Source organism: Rana temporaria, chromosome 10, assembly GCF_905171775.1.
Source record: "Rana temporaria chromosome 10, aRanTem1.1, whole genome shotgun sequence".
NCBI lineage: Eukaryota > Metazoa > Chordata > Amphibia > Anura > Ranidae > Rana > Rana temporaria.
In genome coordinates, this window is record NC_053498.1 from 103,152,544 (window position 1) to 103,174,368 (window position 21,825).

The 21,825-nt window shown below is 40.6% G+C and overlaps 1 protein-coding gene across 3 annotated transcripts in view; it reads right to left on the bottom strand.

Moving 5' to 3' along the window:
* Nucleotides 1-21,825, bottom strand: part of CFAP74 (cilia and flagella associated protein 74) — a 195,612-nt gene that overhangs the window by 91,601 nt on the left and 82,186 nt on the right. For all 3 annotated transcript variants that reach the window (XM_040325889.1, XM_040325888.1, XM_040325887.1), the window contains exons 17-21: nt 18,180-18,353; nt 17,348-17,528; nt 10,078-10,184; nt 7,472-7,594; nt 6,381-6,502 (exon numbers count right to left, since the gene is read on the bottom strand). In XM_040325889.1, coding sequence (XP_040181823.1) covers nt 6,381-6,502; nt 7,472-7,594; nt 10,078-10,184; nt 17,348-17,528; nt 18,180-18,353 — 707 coding nt within the window. The remainder of the gene's footprint in view (nt 1-6,380; nt 6,503-7,471; nt 7,595-10,077; nt 10,185-17,347; nt 17,529-18,179; nt 18,354-21,825) is intronic.

Below are 21,825 nucleotides of genomic sequence, written 5' to 3' on the forward strand. Positions count from 1 at the left end.
ATACCTACAGGTAAGCCTTATTATAGGCTTACCTGTAGGTAAAAGTGAAAAAAGTGGGTTTACAACCACTTTAACTCCAAAACCACAGCGTATGTGTACCGTATTTATTGGCGTATATCGCGCACTTTTTTGCCCTGAAAATCGGGGCAAAATCGTGGGTGCGCGATATACGCCTATACCCGCTTTCCCGCGCCGAGTTTTGAATACTGCGCCGACATATACCGAGCGCAGTACGCTCGGGTATAGTCGGCCAGTCTCGGCTTCTTCCGCGGTCAGGACGTGAGCGCGACAGTTGCCGAGCCTGCCCGAGTGTACTGCGCTCGGTATATGCTGGCGCAGTATTCAAAATTAGGCGCGGGAAACGAGCGGGGAGGATGCCGCGAGGACGCCGGACCCGCCGAAGAGGACACTGGACCCGCCAAAGAGGACACGGGACCCGCCGCAGAAGGACACCCGAAGCCGCAGAAGGACGCCGGACCCGCCCAAGAGGACACCCGAAGCCGCAGAAGGACGCTGGACCCGACGAGGCCGCCGATGGATGCCGCGCAAGACACCAAAACTGGAAGTACAAAAATAACTTTTTTTCCGTAGGATTGGGGGTCACTTTGGGGGTGCGCGGTATACACGGGAGCGCGTTATACCGCGATAAATACGGTATATACACTGCTCAAATATTGATACTGATATGGACTGGGTAATGTGTTAGGAATGAAAGGATGGCACATCATTTAAAGGTAATTAAAATTATCAACATACAGAGGGCTGAATTCAAGATACCCCGAAAATCAAAGTGAAAAAAAGATGCATCAGGCTAGTTAAATTTTGCTGAATTTTTATTGCAGCAACTCAATAACATCATCTTTAAATAGCACAGGGCGCCAGTGGCAGTCTTGTCAATTCTGGTGTTCAAGGGAAAATGCCAATTGAGCTCCACTGTGTCGGGCAGTGAGCACAGGGCCAACTAGAGGACGTCGGGCCCTCGGGCCACCCTTATGAAGTCTGTTTCTGATTGTTTGGTCAGAGACATTCGCTGAAGGTCATTTTGTAGGGCTCTGGCAGTGCTCATCCTGTTCCTCCTTGCACAAAGGAGCAGATACCGGTCCTGCTGATGGGTTAAGGACCTTCTACAGCCCTGTGCAGCTATCATAGAGTAACTGCCTGTCTCCTGGAATCTACTCTATGTTCTTGAGACTGTGCTGGGAGACACAGCAAAACTTCTGGCAATGGCACGTATTGATGTGCCATCCTGGAGGAGTTGGACTGCCAGTGCAACCTTTATAGGGTCCAGGTATTGCCTCTTGCTGCCAGTAGTGACACTGACCCTATCCAAATGCAAAACTAGTGAAAAAGAGTCAGAAAAGATGAGTAGAGGAAAAAAATGTCAGTGGCCTCCACCTGTACAATCATCCCTGTTTTGGAGGTCTCTCTGTCGCCCATGTAGTGCACCTGTTAATTTCATTAACACCAAAGCAGCTGAAACTTATTAACAAATCCCTCTGCTACTTAACTGACCAGATCAATATCTCAGGAGTTTCACTGACTTGGTGCTATACTCTGATTAAAAAGTGTTCCTTTTATTTTTTGGGGCAGTATATATATATTTATATTATTGTATATGCAGCGGGTAAAATACATATTGAACATGTTACCATTTTTCTAGGTAAATATATTTCTAAAGGTGCTATTGACATGAAGTTTTCACCACATGTCAGTAACAACCCATGCAATCCATACATACATAGAAACCAAAACAAATAAGTTCAGAAATCAAGTTATGTGTAATAAAATGGAATGACACAGGGAAAAATTATTGAACATATGAAGAAAGGTAGGTGCAAAAAGGCACAGAATGCCAAGACACCATCTCAAATCTATCAGTAATTATAAAGCAACCTTGCCCCTTGTCAGTACAAATATCAGCTGGTTCAGTCTCAGCCAACGATCTATAAAAAAGTCTCATTACCACAGTGTCACACAAGAAACATCTCATGATGGGTAAACGCAAAGAGCTCTCTCAAGACCTTTGCAACCTTATTGTTCCAGTAAGCACTGTTGGGGCCATAGTCCGGAAGTGTAAAGAACATAATTTCCCCATAAACCAACCACGACCAGGTGATCCTTGCAAGATTTCTGACAGAGTGAAATTAATTACCAGAACTGTTGTCCCATGGCCAAGGACCACTTATGAATAGCTTTAGAAAGATCTGTAATTAGCAGGTACCATTTTTTCAAAGAAAACAATAGGTAATGCACTCAACCAGCATGGCCCATATGCATGTTCACCAAACAACACTCCATTGCTGATGAAAAAGCATGTTGAAGCTCGTCTAAAGTTTGCTGGACAACATTTAGTCAAGCCTGTGAAATACTGGGAGAATATAGTGTGGTCAGATGAGACCGAAATTGAACTCTTTGGATACCATACAACACACCATGTTTGGAGGTCAAATGACACTGCACATCACCCCAGAACACTATACCAACATTGAAGTTTGGAGGTGGGAACATTATGGTGTGGGGGCGATTAAGACCATACGCTACTGGCAAACTATGTCATTGAAGGATGAATGGAAAAATGAACATTCTTGATAAAAATCTGCTGCCATCTACCAGGATAATGAAGATGAAACAAAGGTGGACATTTCATCAAGACAATGATCCAAAACACAAAAGCTAAAGGAAACTCTCAATTGGTTTCAAAGAAAGAAAATAAAGCTGCTAGAATAGCCAAGCCAATCACCTGACTTCACCTGAACCAATAGAACATCTATGGAAAGAACTAAAGATCAGAGTTCATAGAAGAGGCCCACAGAACCTTCAAGATTTGAAGACTGTGTGGAAGAATGGGACAAAATCACCCTTGAGCAATGCATGGGACTAGTTTCTCCATACAGGAGGCGTATTGAAGTTGTCATTACCAACAAAGGATTTTGAACCAAGGAGAGCAGGGGAAGGAGCTAGACAATAAGTAATTTACTGGCCCCTTCCTTTTCTAAATGAACACAGTGAACATACTCACTCACTGTGTTCATTCATTGCTGAAGCATAATAAAGTGTTTTACTTAATAAGTAAGTGTTTACTATGCTTAAAGCAAAAAAACATTTTTCTGCCAGTAAATACCTTATACAGCCCACTTCCTCTTTCTTGTGTGGTAAAAAGCATAGGCTTTTGACATCATGCACAGCTCTCTCTCATTTGTGAGAGTTTCGAGGAAGGGAGGGGTGATGAGTCATAAGAAGGCCAATCAGAGCTGCAGAGCTGGAGGTGTACTTCTGTGTGTCTGTGTAAATCCAGGAAGTAAACAGGCAGCAGCTTCAGCTGCCCACAGTTAAAATGGATGAAGCCAGACATAGTGGAGGGAGATTTCTGTAGCATATTTGGCAAATACAGAATCACAGTATATATAAAATAATATTCATAGTGGTTGGAGGGAAGCTTCAGAATATCAATATTACAAATTATGTGAGCAGACTGCAGTTCCTTCATTAACTGTCCAGTGCAGCTGAGGCTGCAGAAATATGCATGTGTGTTTGAGCTTTGGGGTGCTTACCCTAATCTGCAATAGGCTGCACACACCTATGGTGCTACCAATGAGCTACAAATTCCCGAACTTGTCACAATACATAAAAATAATAATAGTTAAAACAGTTAATAGAATTACTCTATATTTTGATATAGACTTTGCTATAAACATTATTTTTACCACTTACCTGGCAACGAACATTTACATATGGTCAGTAATGCATCCTACATATTTCTATTTAATAGACTTGCTTATTTTTGACTGCTGTTCCAACCTATTGTGGAAATACTAGTTATCTGGTTGTAGTGTCAAATGGCTTCTGTACTGTCTGGGTCAATAGCATGAAGATAACTAGTATTTTCAGAAGGAGATCAGCAATGGCATCCTTAATATTCCACTCAGTACAGTTTGTTTTTAAATTGTCTCCTTTGTAAATGCTTTGCAGGGTGTACAGTTCATGTGCAGCATGGTTTTCCATAAGTATTTTTTGATTCTTTCCTTATGGGGATTATCTTCATGCTGCTGCTACTCAGACATATGAAGTTGAAATATTTAATATAATGGAAGGTTACAGCTCTGTACAGCTCTCTGTCTCTGTAATTGGCACACTTGCCTCTCTCTTTGCACCAATTAAGTTGGAGGGGTTTGGGTGGTATTAACCTCTGCTCTGCAGACATCAAAGTCGAGTAGATTAACAGCGTTCATGCATAATACATATATGAATGGTTTCTTGCAGTTAGCCCGTGGTCTCAATCATCCAAATCCTTACTAAAATCACTTAAACTGCTGCTCTGCACTTCATATTTAGTGCACGTCATTCCTCCTAGTTTCAACATCCTTAAATCTCTGTTCTTTGTTATCTTTATGCTGGAGAAATACATTTCCAGGTCCTGCGCTATATACTCCTGACCTGTAAACTTTAGTTACTCCTGACCTGGATAAGTTCATATTTTTACATTGACATTTGTATTCTTATATTTTTCTAAGGGCCAGTTCACAAAATAATGTGGTGCAGGAAACGTGCATTCCACGCACGTTTCCCGCACTGCCGGTGAGCACACTGCCTTTGCGATCTGCATGCAGGTGCCAATGTATTGGTAACAGCACCCCAAATGCAGATCACAAATGCATTGCATTTGTGGGCACCATATCGCATGGTTCTGCAGTACCATGCGGTTTGCTGCAGCGTACTTTTAAAAGTAATGCATGCATTAGCTTAGCAATAACAGAACAGGAGTTTTTCTGCTTTTTCTGCATTCCAGTGTGATTTGCAGCCCATTCAAATGAATGGGCTGTCCAAATGCACCATGCCGGAAAAACGTGGAAAATGCACAGGAGTGAACTGGCCCCAATTTTTCTTCAAAACTGCCTTTAATTGTTTAGCTAGGTTAGTGTTGTGCCTGGTGATTTTTGATTTCTCCCATGTTGTTCAGGTAGATCTCCACCACTCTAATGCCGTGTATACACAGTCGGAATTTTCGATGAAAAAAAAGTCAGACAAATTTTTTTCATCGGATATTCCGACCATGTGTATGCCCCATTGGACTTTTTCTGTCGGAAATTCCGAGAGACTTAGAAAGAAAACATGTTCGGAAATTCCGTTCGTCTGTATGGAATTCCGGAAAAAACACTCATGCTCGGAGACAATTTGACACATGCTCGGAAGCATTGAACTTAATTTTTCTAGGCTTGTCGTAGTGTTGTACGTCACCGCATTTTTGATGATCGGAAGAAACCAATCTGAATACAGCTGTCATTTTTTTTCAGTGAGTTTAAGAATGATAGGAAGTCTCAGGTTGCTATGGATAACATATTTACCTATCCCAGTTTTTACATAAAGATCATACAAGGATTCATACTTTAGGTTTAGATGGATAGATGTCAGTGTGTTGACCCACCCACCACCTTTTTATTACAGGCTCAGAATATGTTAGGGAGGTAACCTCAGTTAAATGCCTAGCTTTGCTCCATTGATGCAATCTCAAAGACAAGCAATACAGATTCCCCCAATTACAGTAGTAAATCAATTATTTCATTGCTTATGAAATGTAAACTGCAGTCATTATGGTCACAAAGATATAAATGTTCCAGAATACAAAAGGCAAATAAAGCAAAACTAAGTTATGCATGATGTGCCTGGAGCAACATCTTGTCACCCTTATAATGGCCATAGCAGGCCGCAAGAGGTGACAACTCAGGTACAGGCGATTTAACTCACGAAATCCAACCACACTGAAAATATTTGTCCCAGATTAATGTTCCACCAACTAACAATGTTTCAATTCACATAGTGTAAGGCCCCATGTACATGGGACGCTGCTAAACGTACGTTCAGGGGCAGTTGGACTGTACACAGTCTCATTTATTGCCGTTTTTAGGCAGTTTAGTTTAACAGCGTTTCTTTGAAAGCAAAAAAATGGGTTCAGATGTAGAAGATTTCCACGTTTCAGATGCCAAACGCGAGTAACTCGCGTTTAGTTTATAGGCGTTTTTAGTTTTTGGCCATTTAAAAAAAACGCTTCAAAATGCAAACGCGGCAAAACACGGCATGTAAATGTGGCAAAACTGACATTTTAAAGGTGGATCACTATCTGTCAAGTTTAATCATTTAAGAGCAGTTGTAAAAATGTCCCGTGTACATGGAGCCTAATCTATTGCCCCTCTTCATACACCCACAGTTTTTTTTAACTTCAAATCCTTTCATTTTATAGAAAGCTCAATACCGGCCAAAGGCAATCAACTTGTGCATCAGGACCTCAAATTACTGTTAAGTTCCCCAGATTCTTAAACAGGTTCTACTGAGCACCATAAATTTCAAAACTTTTGGACCAAATTAATTCTATAAAGCTAACATACCTGTTTTTAACAACAACACTATCTTGGTACAGACGATCAAAGGTACAGATCTTCAGATCAACATTTGAATTTGGAACATACACAGGAACATCAATAGCCACTCCAGTGGCAATGATAGGAATCTAAAAGAAGAAGTGGAAGATGGGCAAATATTTATCTGTGAACCTTGCTTCAATGTACCTCTCACATGTGTCTAATTTGCCAAGATAGACCTGTTTCTGGAGCACAACTAGTGAAAGAGCTCATAAAAATGAGCAGGAGCTCCTTTAAGTAGAACCAGAATGGGGTAATAAGAAAGAATATTGTGCTGGTTGTGAGGTCTAAACTTTCTTAATATTAGAGTTTATTGGCAAGGTGTGACCAAAACCAGCACTTTTTGGTTTGTCACTAAAAAATGTGCCTGCTTCTACTTACGTACCGTATGTATTCCTCAAGATCCAACTCTCTGCTGCTATTACCAGCCTACACTTCCTGCACTGGTCATTTTTCAATCAGCGTCCAGCTTTTGAAGTAATCAGACCAAACTTCTTGACTAAAATAGTGGCGTTCAGCTCTTATGCCGCGTACACACCATCACTTTATGTGATGGAAAAAAACGACATTTTCTGTGAAGTAAAAAATGACGTTTTTGAAACTTCAATTTTCAAAAACGACGTTGCCTACACACCATCGTTTTTTCACAATGCTCTAGCAAAGCAAGGTTACGTTCACCACTTTTTTCCATTGAAGCTCGCTTCAAAATTAGCTTCTGGGCATGGGCAGGTTTAAAAACGTTGTTTTAAATGTCGTTTTTTGCTACACACGGTCGATTTCTGTGAAACAAAAAACGATGTTTTGAAAAATGACACATAAAATTGAAGCATGCTTCAATTTTTTTTTGCCGTTTTTCACAAGACATAAAATGACGTTTTCCCCCACACACGGTCATTTAAATTGACGTTTTTAAAAATGTCGTTTTTTTTCATCAAATAAAGTGATGGTGTGTACGCGGCATTACTAAATGTCATATTCCAGACCACTTGATGTTGCAAAATGAACTAAAGTCTTGCTTCCACTTTTACAAAGTACCATTATAAATATAAAATACTTACAGCTTTACAACTTTGATTATCAAAAGTGATCTCAAACAATGCACTTGCTTTTCCTGGGAATGTTGGGGTGAATATAATTGGAATTCTCACTGAAGTAAAAGGTGCTATCTTTCCATCTCTTTCCTAAAAAAAAAGGATTACAGTAGACAAAACAAATACAGCATAAAACAATGATTCTGAGAAGAAGATACTGGGAGGTGAATGATTTGATTAGCATTGTCAGTGATCTGTAGCTTGCAAAGTTACTGTGACTTTTTTTTAAAGTTTTAGACATAACATGAAATACCACACATCAATAATGCATATTTACTACATGCAGCCAACAGGTGGATTATTCCAAACAAGAACAACTTCTTTCTGGAGCTTGGTTGACAGCTCCACTATAAAACAGACCAGAAAAGCAGGCAAATTCTACCACAGACAGACCATGGCATGGAGGGGAGTCATAGGGCCAGATTCACAAAGAAATTACGCCGGCGTATCTATTGATACGCCGCATAATTTCAAAATTCCCGCATTGTATCTTTGTTTTGAATCCTCAAAACAAGATACGAGGGCTTCTGGGTTAGATCCGACAGGTGTACGTCTTCGTACGCCTTCGGATCTAAGATGCAATACTTCGGCGTGCGCTGGGTGGCGTTTTCTGTGTCGGGTATGCAAATTAGCGATTTACGACGATCCACGAACGTATGCGCGGCCGTCGCATTTTCGAACGTCGTCTGTAGTCGGCTTTTTCCGGCGTATAGTTAAAGCTGGTATTTTTTGCGGCGTATACATAGAATTGGCATGTTAAGTATGCCCGTCGTTCCCGCGTCGAAAATTGAATTTTTTTTTTTTTGCGTAAGTCGTCCGTGAATAGGGATGGACGTAACTCACGTCTAAGTTAAAAAAATGACATCCTAGCGACGTCATTTAGTGCAATGCACGCGGGAAATTTTGTGACGACACATGCGCAGTTCATTCGGTGCGGGGACGCGCTTCATTTAAATGAAACCCGCCCCCAACCCGCCCAATTTCAAATCCGCCGCCAGAAATACACTACATCACCGTAACTTAAGGCGCGAACTCGCTAAGGATTCGAATATACGCCAGGTAAGGTACGGTGGCGTAGTGTATCTCTGATACGCTACGCCGATGCAATTGTATGTGGATCTGGCCCAAAGACTCCTTCCTCTCACCAGAATACACAGGCTGCTAACAAGCACGCAGGCAGTTATCCCTTATTCAAAGGATAAGTTCACCTTTCGGAACATGTTATATGTTCCACCTGTTTTTATGGTGGAATGTGTAACATGTTCCCACTCCTGCAGCATCTCCGAGATCTGCTGCATCTAGGGATAGCAAGCGGGGGATCTTCTACTCCCGCTCGCTGTCACTATTTAAAAAAAATGCAACAGTGTGGGGCTCCGCCCGCCTCATTTATTCAAGAGTTCTGTGATTTGGAGACTGCAAGTGCCGGCATCCCTTGCGGCTATTGGTTTGAAGTTCTAAATGAACTACCAGGGCATTGTTGAGCACTCGGGGAGCTCATTTTTTTTTCCTGTCAGAGTGCAACTGACAGCTCATACGAGGCACAAGCAGACAGATACACTGACAAGTCTGCAGGAGTCCTACATGGCACGCTGACCACAGATGCAATGCTTTTCAGGCTCCTAGTAGAAAAAAAAATATGCAAATTTTTTTCACCTTTAAAATGCATTTATTTTTTTAAAAGGTGAACTTATTAATTAAACAAAAGTACACTAGATGTTCTGTATGTTTAATGTTTTGGAGAGTTTTTTTTAAAGCGGAGTTCCAACCACAATTAGCATTTTTTAAATGTATGTCCTTTCATCATGCGTTTTTATAATATAAATCCGGTCACTTACTTTTTTACAATCCGCCGCCGATCCGCATAGATATTCAAAAAAGATAGGTTATAAAACTATGTCTACACCGTTGTCATTTTGCTTGTGGGCATTGTGAATCCTACAAGCACTTACTTCCTGGAAGTCTTGGATGGGGAGTAATAATTGGACAGCGCACTGCATCCTGGGAAATTATGACACACATTTCCCAGGAGCATTAGAGGGAGATGATGTCAGAATTCTAGATGGTTTCAAAGGCAGATTTTGTGGGACTGCAAAGCAACAGGCATTTCCAGATGAGTAAAAAAAACATATATATTATTTTTTTTACTTTTTAAGGTCTAATGAGCACAATAATGAAAAGAAAATTGGGATGGAAACTCCACTTTACGTTTACATGCTTATAAACCATGTTTAATATGTATTTCCATTGATTAAAATTATTATTTTACAAATATACTGTATACTTCTGATATATCCATGACATTCAGTTTATAAAGCATAGCATTAAACATAGAGATTATATTCCAGTTTTATTTATTTTGCCCTCTATTTTAGCCTGTAGTAGTCTTATAAAAAAATCTGTATATTTCATTTACATCAATGGCAAAAAAAATATCCATGGAAGGTTTTGCATTATACCCAAGGTACAAAAAATCAGGTACCAAAGTTCTGTGGCTTTTTATTATTTCTCAAACTGATATGCATAATACAGCAGTCTACCATAAGGGTTTCTGGCAGTTATCCTTGAACACATACCTCACCCAGCTTGATATCTGCGGTTTCTTCCTGAGTGTCTCCATACAGATGTTCATCTCCACTGTGTGTGTTTTCCACAGCAACAGGGGGTTCCCCATTGACATATTCTACAAACAAACATTCAGTCAGTTTCAGGAAGCCGTGTCTGCTTTAAAGGAAACTTAAAGCTTGCAATGGATACACATCCAAAAATTGAGAGATACCAAAGTTAGTCCACACATATTGTATTATTATGCTGCAGAGTGAAAGGAGAAGTATTGGCAAAAACAAATAAAAAATAACATCAATACTCACCTCTATGCTGCAACTGTTCCACATTGGCTCTAAAACAGTCTGCTCACAGCAGAGAGCAGTGACTGTCAGTCACTGCTCTCCAATCTGCTCTGGCAGTGCTCACTGAAACAACAAGATGTGGAGAGGGCAGGTGCACCTGGCTCCAGCTCTATGCCATGTGCTGAGAGTTGGAACCAGCTGTCAACCAGGCAACTAGGTGGATCATGCTCTGTCAGCCTATAGCGGGCAATAGCCCATTATGATCGGACGCTGGTGACAGAAGAAAAAAAAGTAAGGGCACTCCTCTGATCCACAAGAGAAGTATGGCCAAAACAGATTTGGCCATAAGGTACTTCTCTTAACTACTTCCGGATCGCTCCACGTACATTTACTGTGGCAGGGTGGCCCGGGAGTGCAAAATTACGTACCTGTACTGTGATTGGACAGAGTGGGAGCCAATCAGCGGGTCCGGCGGCCACGATGGCTACCACGACTCGTCGATCGTTGACAGGAGACACAAAGCAGTGGTGAGCTGATGTAAACAAAGCACACCGCTGCTCTGTCAGAGAGGAAAAAAGTGAGATCATGTTTCATCTAAGCTGAATCACAACCTCTTTTTTCCTCCAGTGAATCCACTCCCCCCACAGTTAGAAACACCTCTCAGGGAACACGTTTAACCCCTTGATCACTAAACATTTTGTTTAGTACTGATCACTGTATTGGTGTCACCGGTCACCAAAAAGTGTCACTTGGGGCCAGATTTGTCCACCCGCTAAAAACGCAGATCGCTGCCATTACCATTAAAAACAATAAACAATTAAAAGGTCCCTAAATCAATCCCCTATTTTGTAGATGCTATAACATTTGCACAAACCAATCAATATATGCTTATTGGGATATTTTTTTACCCAAAGAAACGTAGAAGAATACATATTGTCCTAAATTGATGAAGACATTTTTTTGGGGATATGTATTATAGCAACAGGAAATATGGTCAGTATTTTTTTTGTTTATAGCGCATAAAAACCGCAGTGATCAAATACCACCAAAAGAAACCTAAAGGACATTCATTTTATTTGGGTACAGCATCGCAAGACCGCGCAATTGTCAGTTAAAGCAACGCAGTGCCGTATCGCAAAATATGGCCTGGTCAGGAAGTGGATAAAACCTTCCAAGGCTGAAGTGGTTAAAGTATATCCAAAGCCATTTTTATCATTTCATTTTAGATGAAGTTGTAGTTGGTTTGATGTGGTACCAGAACCCTAACACAGTGGGGGTTATTTACGAAGGGCAAATCCACTTTGCACTACAAGTACACTTGGAAGTGCAGTCGCTGTAGATCTCAGGGGACGCTCTGCTGATTTTATCATCCAATCATGTGCAAGCTAAAATGCTGTTTTTTATTTTCCTTGCATGTCCCCCTTAGATCTACAGAAAACTGAACTTCCAAGTACACTTGCAGTACACTTGTAGTGCAAAGTGGATTTACTATTCGTAAATAACCCCCCAGTGTTCCAGTTTCCCTTTACCTCTCGCTTCCCATCTTTTTCTGTGCTGTAATCAACTGGACCAACAGGGAGGGGAAATCTCCAGAGCACGGGCACTGATAGCAATAAAAACCTGACAGTGGTTCTAAACTTTCACTACTCTATCAAAAACTAGAGCACATAGTTGTGGCTTAAGATATACTTTAAACCACCAACTGGTTTTGTGTTATTTGGAGACTGCTACAGTAAACAATTCTCCCACCCTGTTAGGTGCTCTGTGACATTCTAGCTATAATAAATTACATAGAGCTTGGGATAAGGTAAAGTGTGTACATTTTTGATTTTAGCACAGCTGCAATGCAATGCTCACTAGGTAGTGTTAAAGCGGATGTAAACCCGATTCATTAAATTTGAGCTGGGCACACAAAGTATCTCACTAAAGGGAGTACACCCCTCACATTTTTGTAAATATTTTATTATATCTTTTCATGTGACAACACTGAAGAAATTACACTTTGCTATAATTGAGGGAACCATGTATACCAACATGTACTGTGACATACTGAAGCAGAGCATGATCCCCTCTCTTCGGAGACTGAGCTGCAGGACAGTATTCCAACATGATAACGACCACAAACACACCTCAAAGACAGCCACTGCCTTGCTAAAGATGCTGAGGGTAAAGGTGATGGACTGGCCAAGCATATTTCTAGACCTAAACCCTATTGAGCATCTGTGGGGCATCCTCAAATGGAAAGTGGAGGAGCGCAAGCTCTTTAACATCCACCAGCTCCAAGATGTCATCATAGAGGAGTGGAAGAGGACTCCAATGGCAACCGGTGAAGCTCTGGTGAAGAGTTTTGCAGCCAGAGTTTTGTGTTGGGGAGGATTCTATAAATAGATGAACTATTCAACGATCAGCTCTGAAAGTCTCTACTTATGAGATGTGTGGTATGTGCCTTTCCCCCCCAATCAGCTGTCTTGGCTGTATGCCCAGGATTCACTGCAGTGCTGACCGGGAGGAGAAAAACTTTTAACGCAATCTGAACGTTCTAAGCAGTATATAAAGCGGAAGACAGCAGATATACATGTAAAAGTTATGTAGAGATATTTTTTTCATCCCTGTGCATCATCTGAGGCTGTTCATTTCACTAGGTATATGTGAGGGTTTACATCCACTTTAACCACTTAACGACCGCCGCATGTACATATACGTCCACAGAATGGCACGTACAGGCAGATGGGCATACATGTATGTCCCTGCCTTTCCGCGGGACGGGGGTCCGATCGGGACCCCCCCCCCCCGGTACATGCGGCGGTCGGAAATCGTCTGGGAGCGATCCGGGATGAGGGGGCGGCTATTCGTTTCTAGCCACCCCCTCGCGATCGCTCCCCGGAGCTGAAGAACGGGGAGAGCCGTATGTAAACACGGCTTTCCCGTGCTTCACTGTGGCTGTAGCATCGATCGTGTCATCCCTTTTATAGGGAGACACAATCGATGACGTCAGACCTACAGCCACACCCCCCTACAATTGTAAACACACACTAGGTGAAACATAACTCCTACAGCGCCCCCTGTGGTTAACTCCCAAACTGCAACTGTCATTTTCACAATAAACAATGCAATTTAAATGCATTTTTTGCTGTAAAAATGACAATGGTCCCAAAAATGTATCAAAATTGTCCGAAGTGTCCGCCATAATGTCGCAGTCACGAAAAAAATCGCTGATCGCCGCCAATAGTAGTTAAAAAATTTTTTTTTTATAAAAATGCAATAAAACTATCCCCTATTTTGTAAACGCTATAAATTTTGCGCAAACCAATCGATAAACACTTATTGCGATTTTTTTTACCAAAAATAGGTAGAAGAATACGTATCGGCCTAAACTGAGGAAAAAAAAATGTTATATATGTTTTTGGGGGATATTTATTATAGCAAAAAGTAAAAAATATTGCATTTTTTTCAAAACTGTCGCTCTATTTTTGTTTATAACGCAAAAAATAAAAACCGCAGAGGTGATCAAATACCACCAAAAGAAAGCTCTATTTGTGGGAAAAAAAGGACGTCAATTTTGTTTGGGAGCCACGTCGCACGACCGCGCAATTGTCTGTTAAATCGACGCAGTGCCGAATCGCAAAACCTGGCCTGGGCCTTTAGCTACATTTTGGTCCGGGGCTTAAGTGGTTAAAGAGTAACTCCACTTTTGGTGAGAAAAAAAATTCCCCTCTGGGTGATCTATGTACTTTGCAACGATTATAACAACCTTTGTTGCAGATTCCTACCTTTTGTGATTCTGAAGTAATCCATGTGTGTTCCTTTGAGCCTCATGCCCCGTACACACCATCACTTTATGTGATGAAAAAAAACGACATTTTCTGTGAAGTAAAAAATGATGTTTTTGAAACTTAAATTTTCAAAGACGAAGTTGCCTACACACCATCGTTTTTCTCACAATGTTCTAGCAAAGCGAGGTTACGTTCCACCACATTTTTCCATTGAAGCTCGCTTCATAAGTAGCTTCTGGGCATGCATGGATGAAAAAACGTCGTTTTAAACTACGTTTTTTGCTACACACAGTCAATTTCTGTGAAGTAAAAGTTGACGTTTTGAAAAACGACACATAGAAATTGAAGCATGCTTCAATTTTTTTTTGGTCGTTTTTTAGAAGACATAAAACGACGTTTTCCCCCACACACGGTCAATTAAAGTGACGTTTTTAAAAACGTAATTTTTTTTCATCACATAAAGTGATGGTGTGTACGGGGCATTAGTGATGAGTGAGTCTAGAGGGAGTGGTTTCATATATATCTATTAGGTGTGCACCTGCAGGGCTATAATGAGGAAATCTGCAGGGTCTGCATCCCTTTGTGCCTCGTACACATGATCGGTTTTCCCGACGGGAAAACGGCCATGTTTTCTTCTGGTCGGGAAAACCGGCCGTGTGTATGCTCCATAGCAGTTTTCCCGACAAGAAAACTGCAAGCAAAAAAATTTAAACTTGTGTCACAATTTTGCTTATTTAATTCTTTTCACCCCCTTTCCTTTTTATGAAATATATCACACTCACATACAATTATATGAGATGCATCTATTTGATGCATTGCACTTATATAATTTTCTACCACCACACGAGAGGTGACACACTCACCAACACCTCACCATGGCGATCTACAGATCATTTATGAACACCACCATTTTTTAATAATGCATTATTACCTGTTAAATATAAAGTTGAACATTGTAAAAATATAAAAAATAAATAAAAAATATAGAACATAAAAATAAAATGAAAAGAATCTATCATACATTAAATGGATTGTTACCATGTGCACGGGACCGGATATGAGCTGACCGGTCTCCGCACTGAGAATGAGTACAAATAGAATATTAATATAATGGGAGATCAGTTGCACCCAGCAGCACAGAGAGGGGGTATTTTCCCTCCTGTAGTATCCTCTAAAGCCTGCCCTTACTTTCCGACATGTTAATATTATATATAATTTTAATTTTCAGGTGTACTTGCCCATGCGTTCCCTCCGAGAGGGGCCTATCATTGTGTGACCCACTTATAAGACCCACAGACTGAGGTTGTCCTCCTGGAGCTGGGGGAGTGGAATCATCATCAGTGAGGTCAGGGATCGCTTTTGAGGGGATCTTTTGGTTTTTAATGAAGTCTTTGTCTAAGCAATCCACTTCTGACAGAAAAGGGTATATACACAGCAATTATGAAATAGAACGAATGATAATGTACATTTATGAAATATGACTGTATTGGATACCGTAGATTATGACATGGAGGATATTAAAACCTGTCATCTCTTGATGTATTTGTAGAAATTTAAGAACCCCCTGAAAAAGACCCAAACCCCAACAGGTCGAAATGCATTGGGACATTTCCATACATCGGATGGTGTAAACACCAATTTCAACAGTGAAATACCTCTTGATGTATACTTTTTCTTAGTCAATAATTGTCTCGCTTGTATATACCAGAGCTTATATTTTAACTTCTGTATACGCCTTAGGCCCCATACACACGGGAGGATTTATCCGCGGATACGGTCCAGCGGACCGTTTCCGCGGATAAATCCTCTTGAGGATTTCAGCAGATTTCTCTGCGATGGAGTGTACTCACCATCGCATTGAAATCCGCGCCGAAATCCTCTGGCGATGACGTGTCGCGCCGTCGCCGGGATTATGATGCGGCGACGTGCGCAACGCTGTCATATAAGGAATTCCACGCATGCGTCGAATCATTACGACGCATGCGGGGGATCCCTTCGGACGGATGGATCCGGTGAGTCTGTACAGACCAGCGGATCCATCTGTTGGGATGGATTCCAGCAGATGGATATGTTCTGCATGTCAGCAAATATCCGATCTGCTGGAATCCATCCCAGGGGAGATATATACGCGGAAAAAGATCCGCTGGCGTGTACACACCATAGGATCTATCCGCTGAAACCCATTTGCTGGGATTTATCTGCGGATGGATTCTATGGTGTGTACGGGGCCTTAGACTCAATTGTTCTTTCATAATAAAATCAGTGATCTTTTTTACAAAACCTCTGACTCGCTTTTTGCTGCTAAAAAGCCCCGTGGGGAAATCTCTGCTTCTTTCAAATGTGTCACAATTGTATAAGCTATATATTTTTTTCTTGATTTCCTATTTTTTCTCCGGCACGAAAGTGGAATTACCCTTTAAGGATTATTCTCCCTTGCTGTATGGATGGATTTCTAAAGTAATTACATAATGACACTGGTTGCATTAGAAGTTTACAGTAACCCCCTCAAGAGAGAAATGCATTGGTTGCTTTCATTTGACCAGGAGAATTCTCAATTCTAGAATTTAAAACCTTGCCAGAACATATTTTTCTAGTTTTGATTGGGTTGGAACCTCTGATAGGTTTTATTGCTATCTATATCTTCGTTAGGGAGATCTCTCCGTTTCCTGTCCTGGTCACTGGTGTCACAGACATATCCTCAAGTGGGAACACAAGGCAGCCATAAAAATATGACTTATATTGCATTTCTGGAAAGAGGCTGGTAATTGTAATTTAAAGTGCATCTTTGGTCAACATTTAAAATCATTCCATACATTTTCACATCGAATTTCAACTATTTTAAGCCTATTCTTATTATTCTGAATGATCTTGAAGTTTGTAAACTTTGTGAAGATCCTCACACATATACTTCCTTGAATTCTGTGACATGTATCCACTATGCCCTGTGTTTATGAACTGCTGTGTCACACATTTCACAGAGACTGCCTTCTGAACTACAGAGACGCTGAGATCAGTTTTGGGAGGTAGAGTCAGTGCAGTAATTACTACTTGCAGGCAGCAATGTACCATGGCATATGTTGTCCATAGGCCTGTAATCCTTAGATTTTTTTTCTGGTGAGCTTATACTGGATTGTCAAAAATAACTATTGTTTGCATTACTATTACAATGCTGATGTTAAAAAAATGAAAGTGTATGCTGTGACCATAGAACTCCTTTAACCTACCAATGTTTATTTCGTTTTGTAGATTAGCACTTCTGGGTCCCTCATCTGGTAGAGTTGTTTCTTCTCTTGCAGGTTCTGTTTGGTTATAGTCTAAAGTTTCTAAATGTTCCTGCTTTGTGGAATTCATGGAGACAGAGGTATTTGTGTCTCTAGGTATGAGATCAGGCGAAAATGGAGTTATCTGTAAATAAAAAAAAAAATAAACATTATCGCGGCTTAAATTTTATGTTACCAAATTCACTCATAACTTTGAATTGAAACAAATGCTGTGTTTGGTATGGAATAGGTCTTTAATGGGCAAACCATACTATTATGTGAATTCTAGAAAAGCCACATTGTAGATATGTAGCAATCATTCAGAAAAAAATTTACATTAAATGTTCATTTCAAATAGCAGTCCCTTGGAAGCCAGGTTTAAATCTTTGCAGCAAGTTACCACATGCATTAACGTTAGCTGGGATAAGGCAACCCATTTGTTTTAAAAGGGGTGCCAACGCACAACCAAGGACCTTTAAATGCACTATTTTTCCTTTCACGGTTTACTATGTGTTATGGTGTGCTAAAATGTAGGTCCACTGTAGTGCCTTGGGAATGTAGGCTGGGGTGTCCTGCAATTCAATGGACAGCACCACAGTTTTTGTGTCACTGTATGTCACAGTAAAACACATGGTGTGAATCTGGTTGTAAGCAGAAAAGTTGCATAGCATGAGGCTGAGAGATTATAGGGATGTTATTTAAACTTAAACTGAAATAAAGTCAGCAGATTGCATGAGCATTGAAGGATTTTACTTCTTGCTCACAGCTGCTCTGTTATGCTTTATTAATTACTTACCATTTGCTCAGAGAAGACATCTACAGGTGTCTTTCCTATGTTGTTAGTCTGAGTCAATGGCCTAACATGGAAGTTTGTCCCGAGAGCTCCTTGATTTGTTAATGTCACAGTCAGTGTCGCTGTCTCTCCAATGACATGCATGCCGAAGTCAATTAATTCCTTATCCAGGGCCAACTAAAAGAAATGGTTTTGGTCAGCATCAATTAAGGTTATTATTAATATTTCACAACACAGATTCTGGATATAACTAGCAGACTAATTAACTTTATGGAAAACGTAAAATAAATGTGAACATATTTCTCCACTTTTAATCATTCACTTTAGTTCTCAGGCCTTATTCCTAATTACTTTGTTTATTAGTGGTTCACCATACTAAAAAAAAAACAATTTAAAACAAGAATGTAACTACAAGCATGTGAATAATCTCACCCACACGGGTATTCCACTATATTGTAAAAGAAAAAAAAAGTATTTTTTTTTGTACATATTTCTAGAAGATTAGCAAGAGATTCAGAGATTAGAGATTAGTCTCAAGGACTTAAGGCATGGTGGATATGTCATTTTGAATCCCCTAATGTCCTATTTAAAGTCTAATGCCTTGTATACACGATCGGAATTTCCGTTGGGATAAACTCAGACGGATTTTTCCAACGGAATTCCGTTCAAGCCATCTTGCATACAGACCGTCACACCAAATTCCGACTGTCAAGAGCGCAGTGATGTTCAACACTACGACGAGCTGAGAAAGATGAAGTTCAATGCTTCCGAGCATGCACCGACTTGATTCTGAGCATGCGTGTTTTTTTCCCCGTCGCGGGTTCCATACAGACGAACAGAATTTCCGAACATGTTCTCTTTCTAAGTCCGTCGGAATTTCCAAAGGAAAAAACTACGATGGGGCACACACATGGTCGGAATATCCGATGAAAAAATTCCGTCAGACTTTTTTCATCAGAAATTCTGATCGTTTTACAAGGCATTACTTAACAACACAGTACACACAGCTGGATGTTCTGTAACCTACAGCTACCAATCAGATGTTATAGTCTGATCTATTATTCTGAAATGTATTGTTCAAATCAATTGCATTAGCTAGCTTCAAGAAAAAACATCTCTAATGAGGGAAGGGCAAAAATAGATGCGATTCCTTCTATTCTTAGAACTGGGAGTCCCTTGGTACATTTGCATCTTAGTATTCCTGCTTGTAAAAAGTGCTCAGCATTGCATGCTTCATTCTTAAAGATAAAATATAGCTGGTGTAGAAAGGAGGGGTTTGGGTTCCTGGAGAACTGGGCAGACTTCTCAGTCAGTTACTAGCTCTTTAAAAGGGACGGACTGCACCTAAATGAGGAGGGTGCAGATCTGCCAAAAATTTAGAGGGGCTTTTAAACTAGGCACTAAAGCACCTAGACCCAAGGTAAGTATAGTAACAAGTCATATTTGCAACCCCAGAGCACCCAATAAGGAGATAGGATGTGACTGGTCTTAACTACGTGGCATGTTCACCAATGCCAGGAGTTTGGCGGACAAGATGGCAAAACTAGAGCTACTGTTGTATGAGGAAGATTTGCATTTTGTAGGAATTACAGAGACTTGGTTCGACAGATCTCATGATTGGCTGGCAACCATTCAAGGGTATTCCCTATATCCCCTATATCACAGAGAGAGAGAGGGTAAAAAAGGGTAAGGGGTATGCCTGTATATCAAAAATTATGTACAAGTGAATGTGAGAGATGACATCACTAAGGGAGCAAGGGAGGAGGTGGAATCCTTATGGGTAGAGCTACAAAGGAAGGAAACTAAGGGGAAAGTAATACTGGGAGTATGCTATAGGCCCCCTAACCAGAGGGAAGAGGCGGAGGTGGACCTCCTATCACAATTTGGATTAGCGGCAAGAATGGGAAGTGTCATTATAACGGGGGATTTTATTTATCCAGACATAGACTGGGTGGAAGGAACTGCGCATTCATCTAAGGCACGCCAGTTACTGAATGTCTTGCAGGACAATTTCATGGGTCAGAAGGTAAATGCACCAACTAGAAACAAAGCGTTACTAGACCTACTGATTACCAACAATAAAGACCTGATCACGGATGTGGAAATACAGGGCAATTTAGAAAATAGCGATCACAGTTCAATTTGTTTTAGTTTAAATCACACAAATAAGAAACATAAGGGGAATACAAAGACACTGAATTTAAAAAGAGCCAACTTCCCTAAACTACGATCCTTGCTAGAGGATACAAATTGGGATATACTCTTAGGAACAAAACATGGAGGAAAAATGGGTATGCTTTAAAAGCATATTACATAAGGGTATTAGCCAGTGGATCCCAATGGGAAATACATTTAAAAGAGCTAATAAAAGTCCTGGGTGGCTTAACTCCAACGTAAAACTGCATATAAAAGCAAAGCAAAAAATACAAGGCCGAGGGATCATCCAACTTTACAAAGAATGCAATAAGAAATGTAAGGGTGGCTAAGATAGAAGACGAAAGGCACATAGCGGAGGAGAGTAAAAAAAAATCCCAAGAAATTCTTTAAGTACATAAATAGCAAGAAAGGGAGGTCAGAATATATTGAGAATGATGTAGGGAATCTGGTTATTAAGGATGGAGAGATGGAAAAGGTTTTGAATTTATTCTTCTACTCAGTCTTCACAAGGGAATCGGGGGGCTTCAGTAACCAAAAATGCAATGTTTATCCTCATGACGTGTCAAAAGAAAGCACCTGCATGTCTAACAGAGGACAGAATTAGAAATAGACTTGAAAAACTTAACATTAATAAGTCACCGGGACCAGGCGGCTTGCACCCGAGGGTCCTTAGGAACTCAGTCAAGTAATTGCCAGACCATTGCCCCTAATTTTTATAAATAGTCTACTGACTGGAATGGTACCTGCTGATTGGAGAAAAGCCAACGTAGCACCAATATTTAAAAGCAGGGCAATAACTTTTCTGCAGGATGTGGGAACCTTGTAATGTAGAAACATTTTAAATACCGGTAATGCATTTGAAAAAAAATATGAATGCAATATACTCACTAGGGGAAGAACCTTTGGGGGAATCTAGGATGGGAAAGGACCTGGGGGTCCTAGTAGATGACAGGCTCAGCAATGGCATGCAATGCCAACTGCTGCAAGCAAAGCCAATGGGATGCATTAAAAAGGGGATTAACTGTAGAGATAAAACGATAATTCTCCCACTCTACAGGACTCTGCACCTGGAGTATGCTGTCCAGTTCTAGGCACCAGTCCTCAGGAAGGATGTGCTGGAATTAGAGAGAGTGCAGAGAAGGGCAACAAAACTAATAAAGGGTCTGGAGGACCTTGGTTATGAGGAAAGGTTAAGAGCACTGTACTTCTTCTCTCTGGAGAGGAGACACTTAAGATGGGATATGATTTCAATGTATAAATGCCGTACTGGAGACCCCCACAATATGGATAAAGCTTTTCTGCGAAAGGTAATTTTATAGATTCACTAAAACGAGAAGAAAGGCGGTTTAACCTTAAACTGTGTAGAGGGTTCTTTACTGTGATGCCGCGTACACACGATAATTTTTTGGGTTGTAAAAAATTACGTTTTTTTTTTATGTCATTAAAAACTAATCGTGTGTGGGCTTCAGAGCATTTTTCGGGTTCTGAAAAA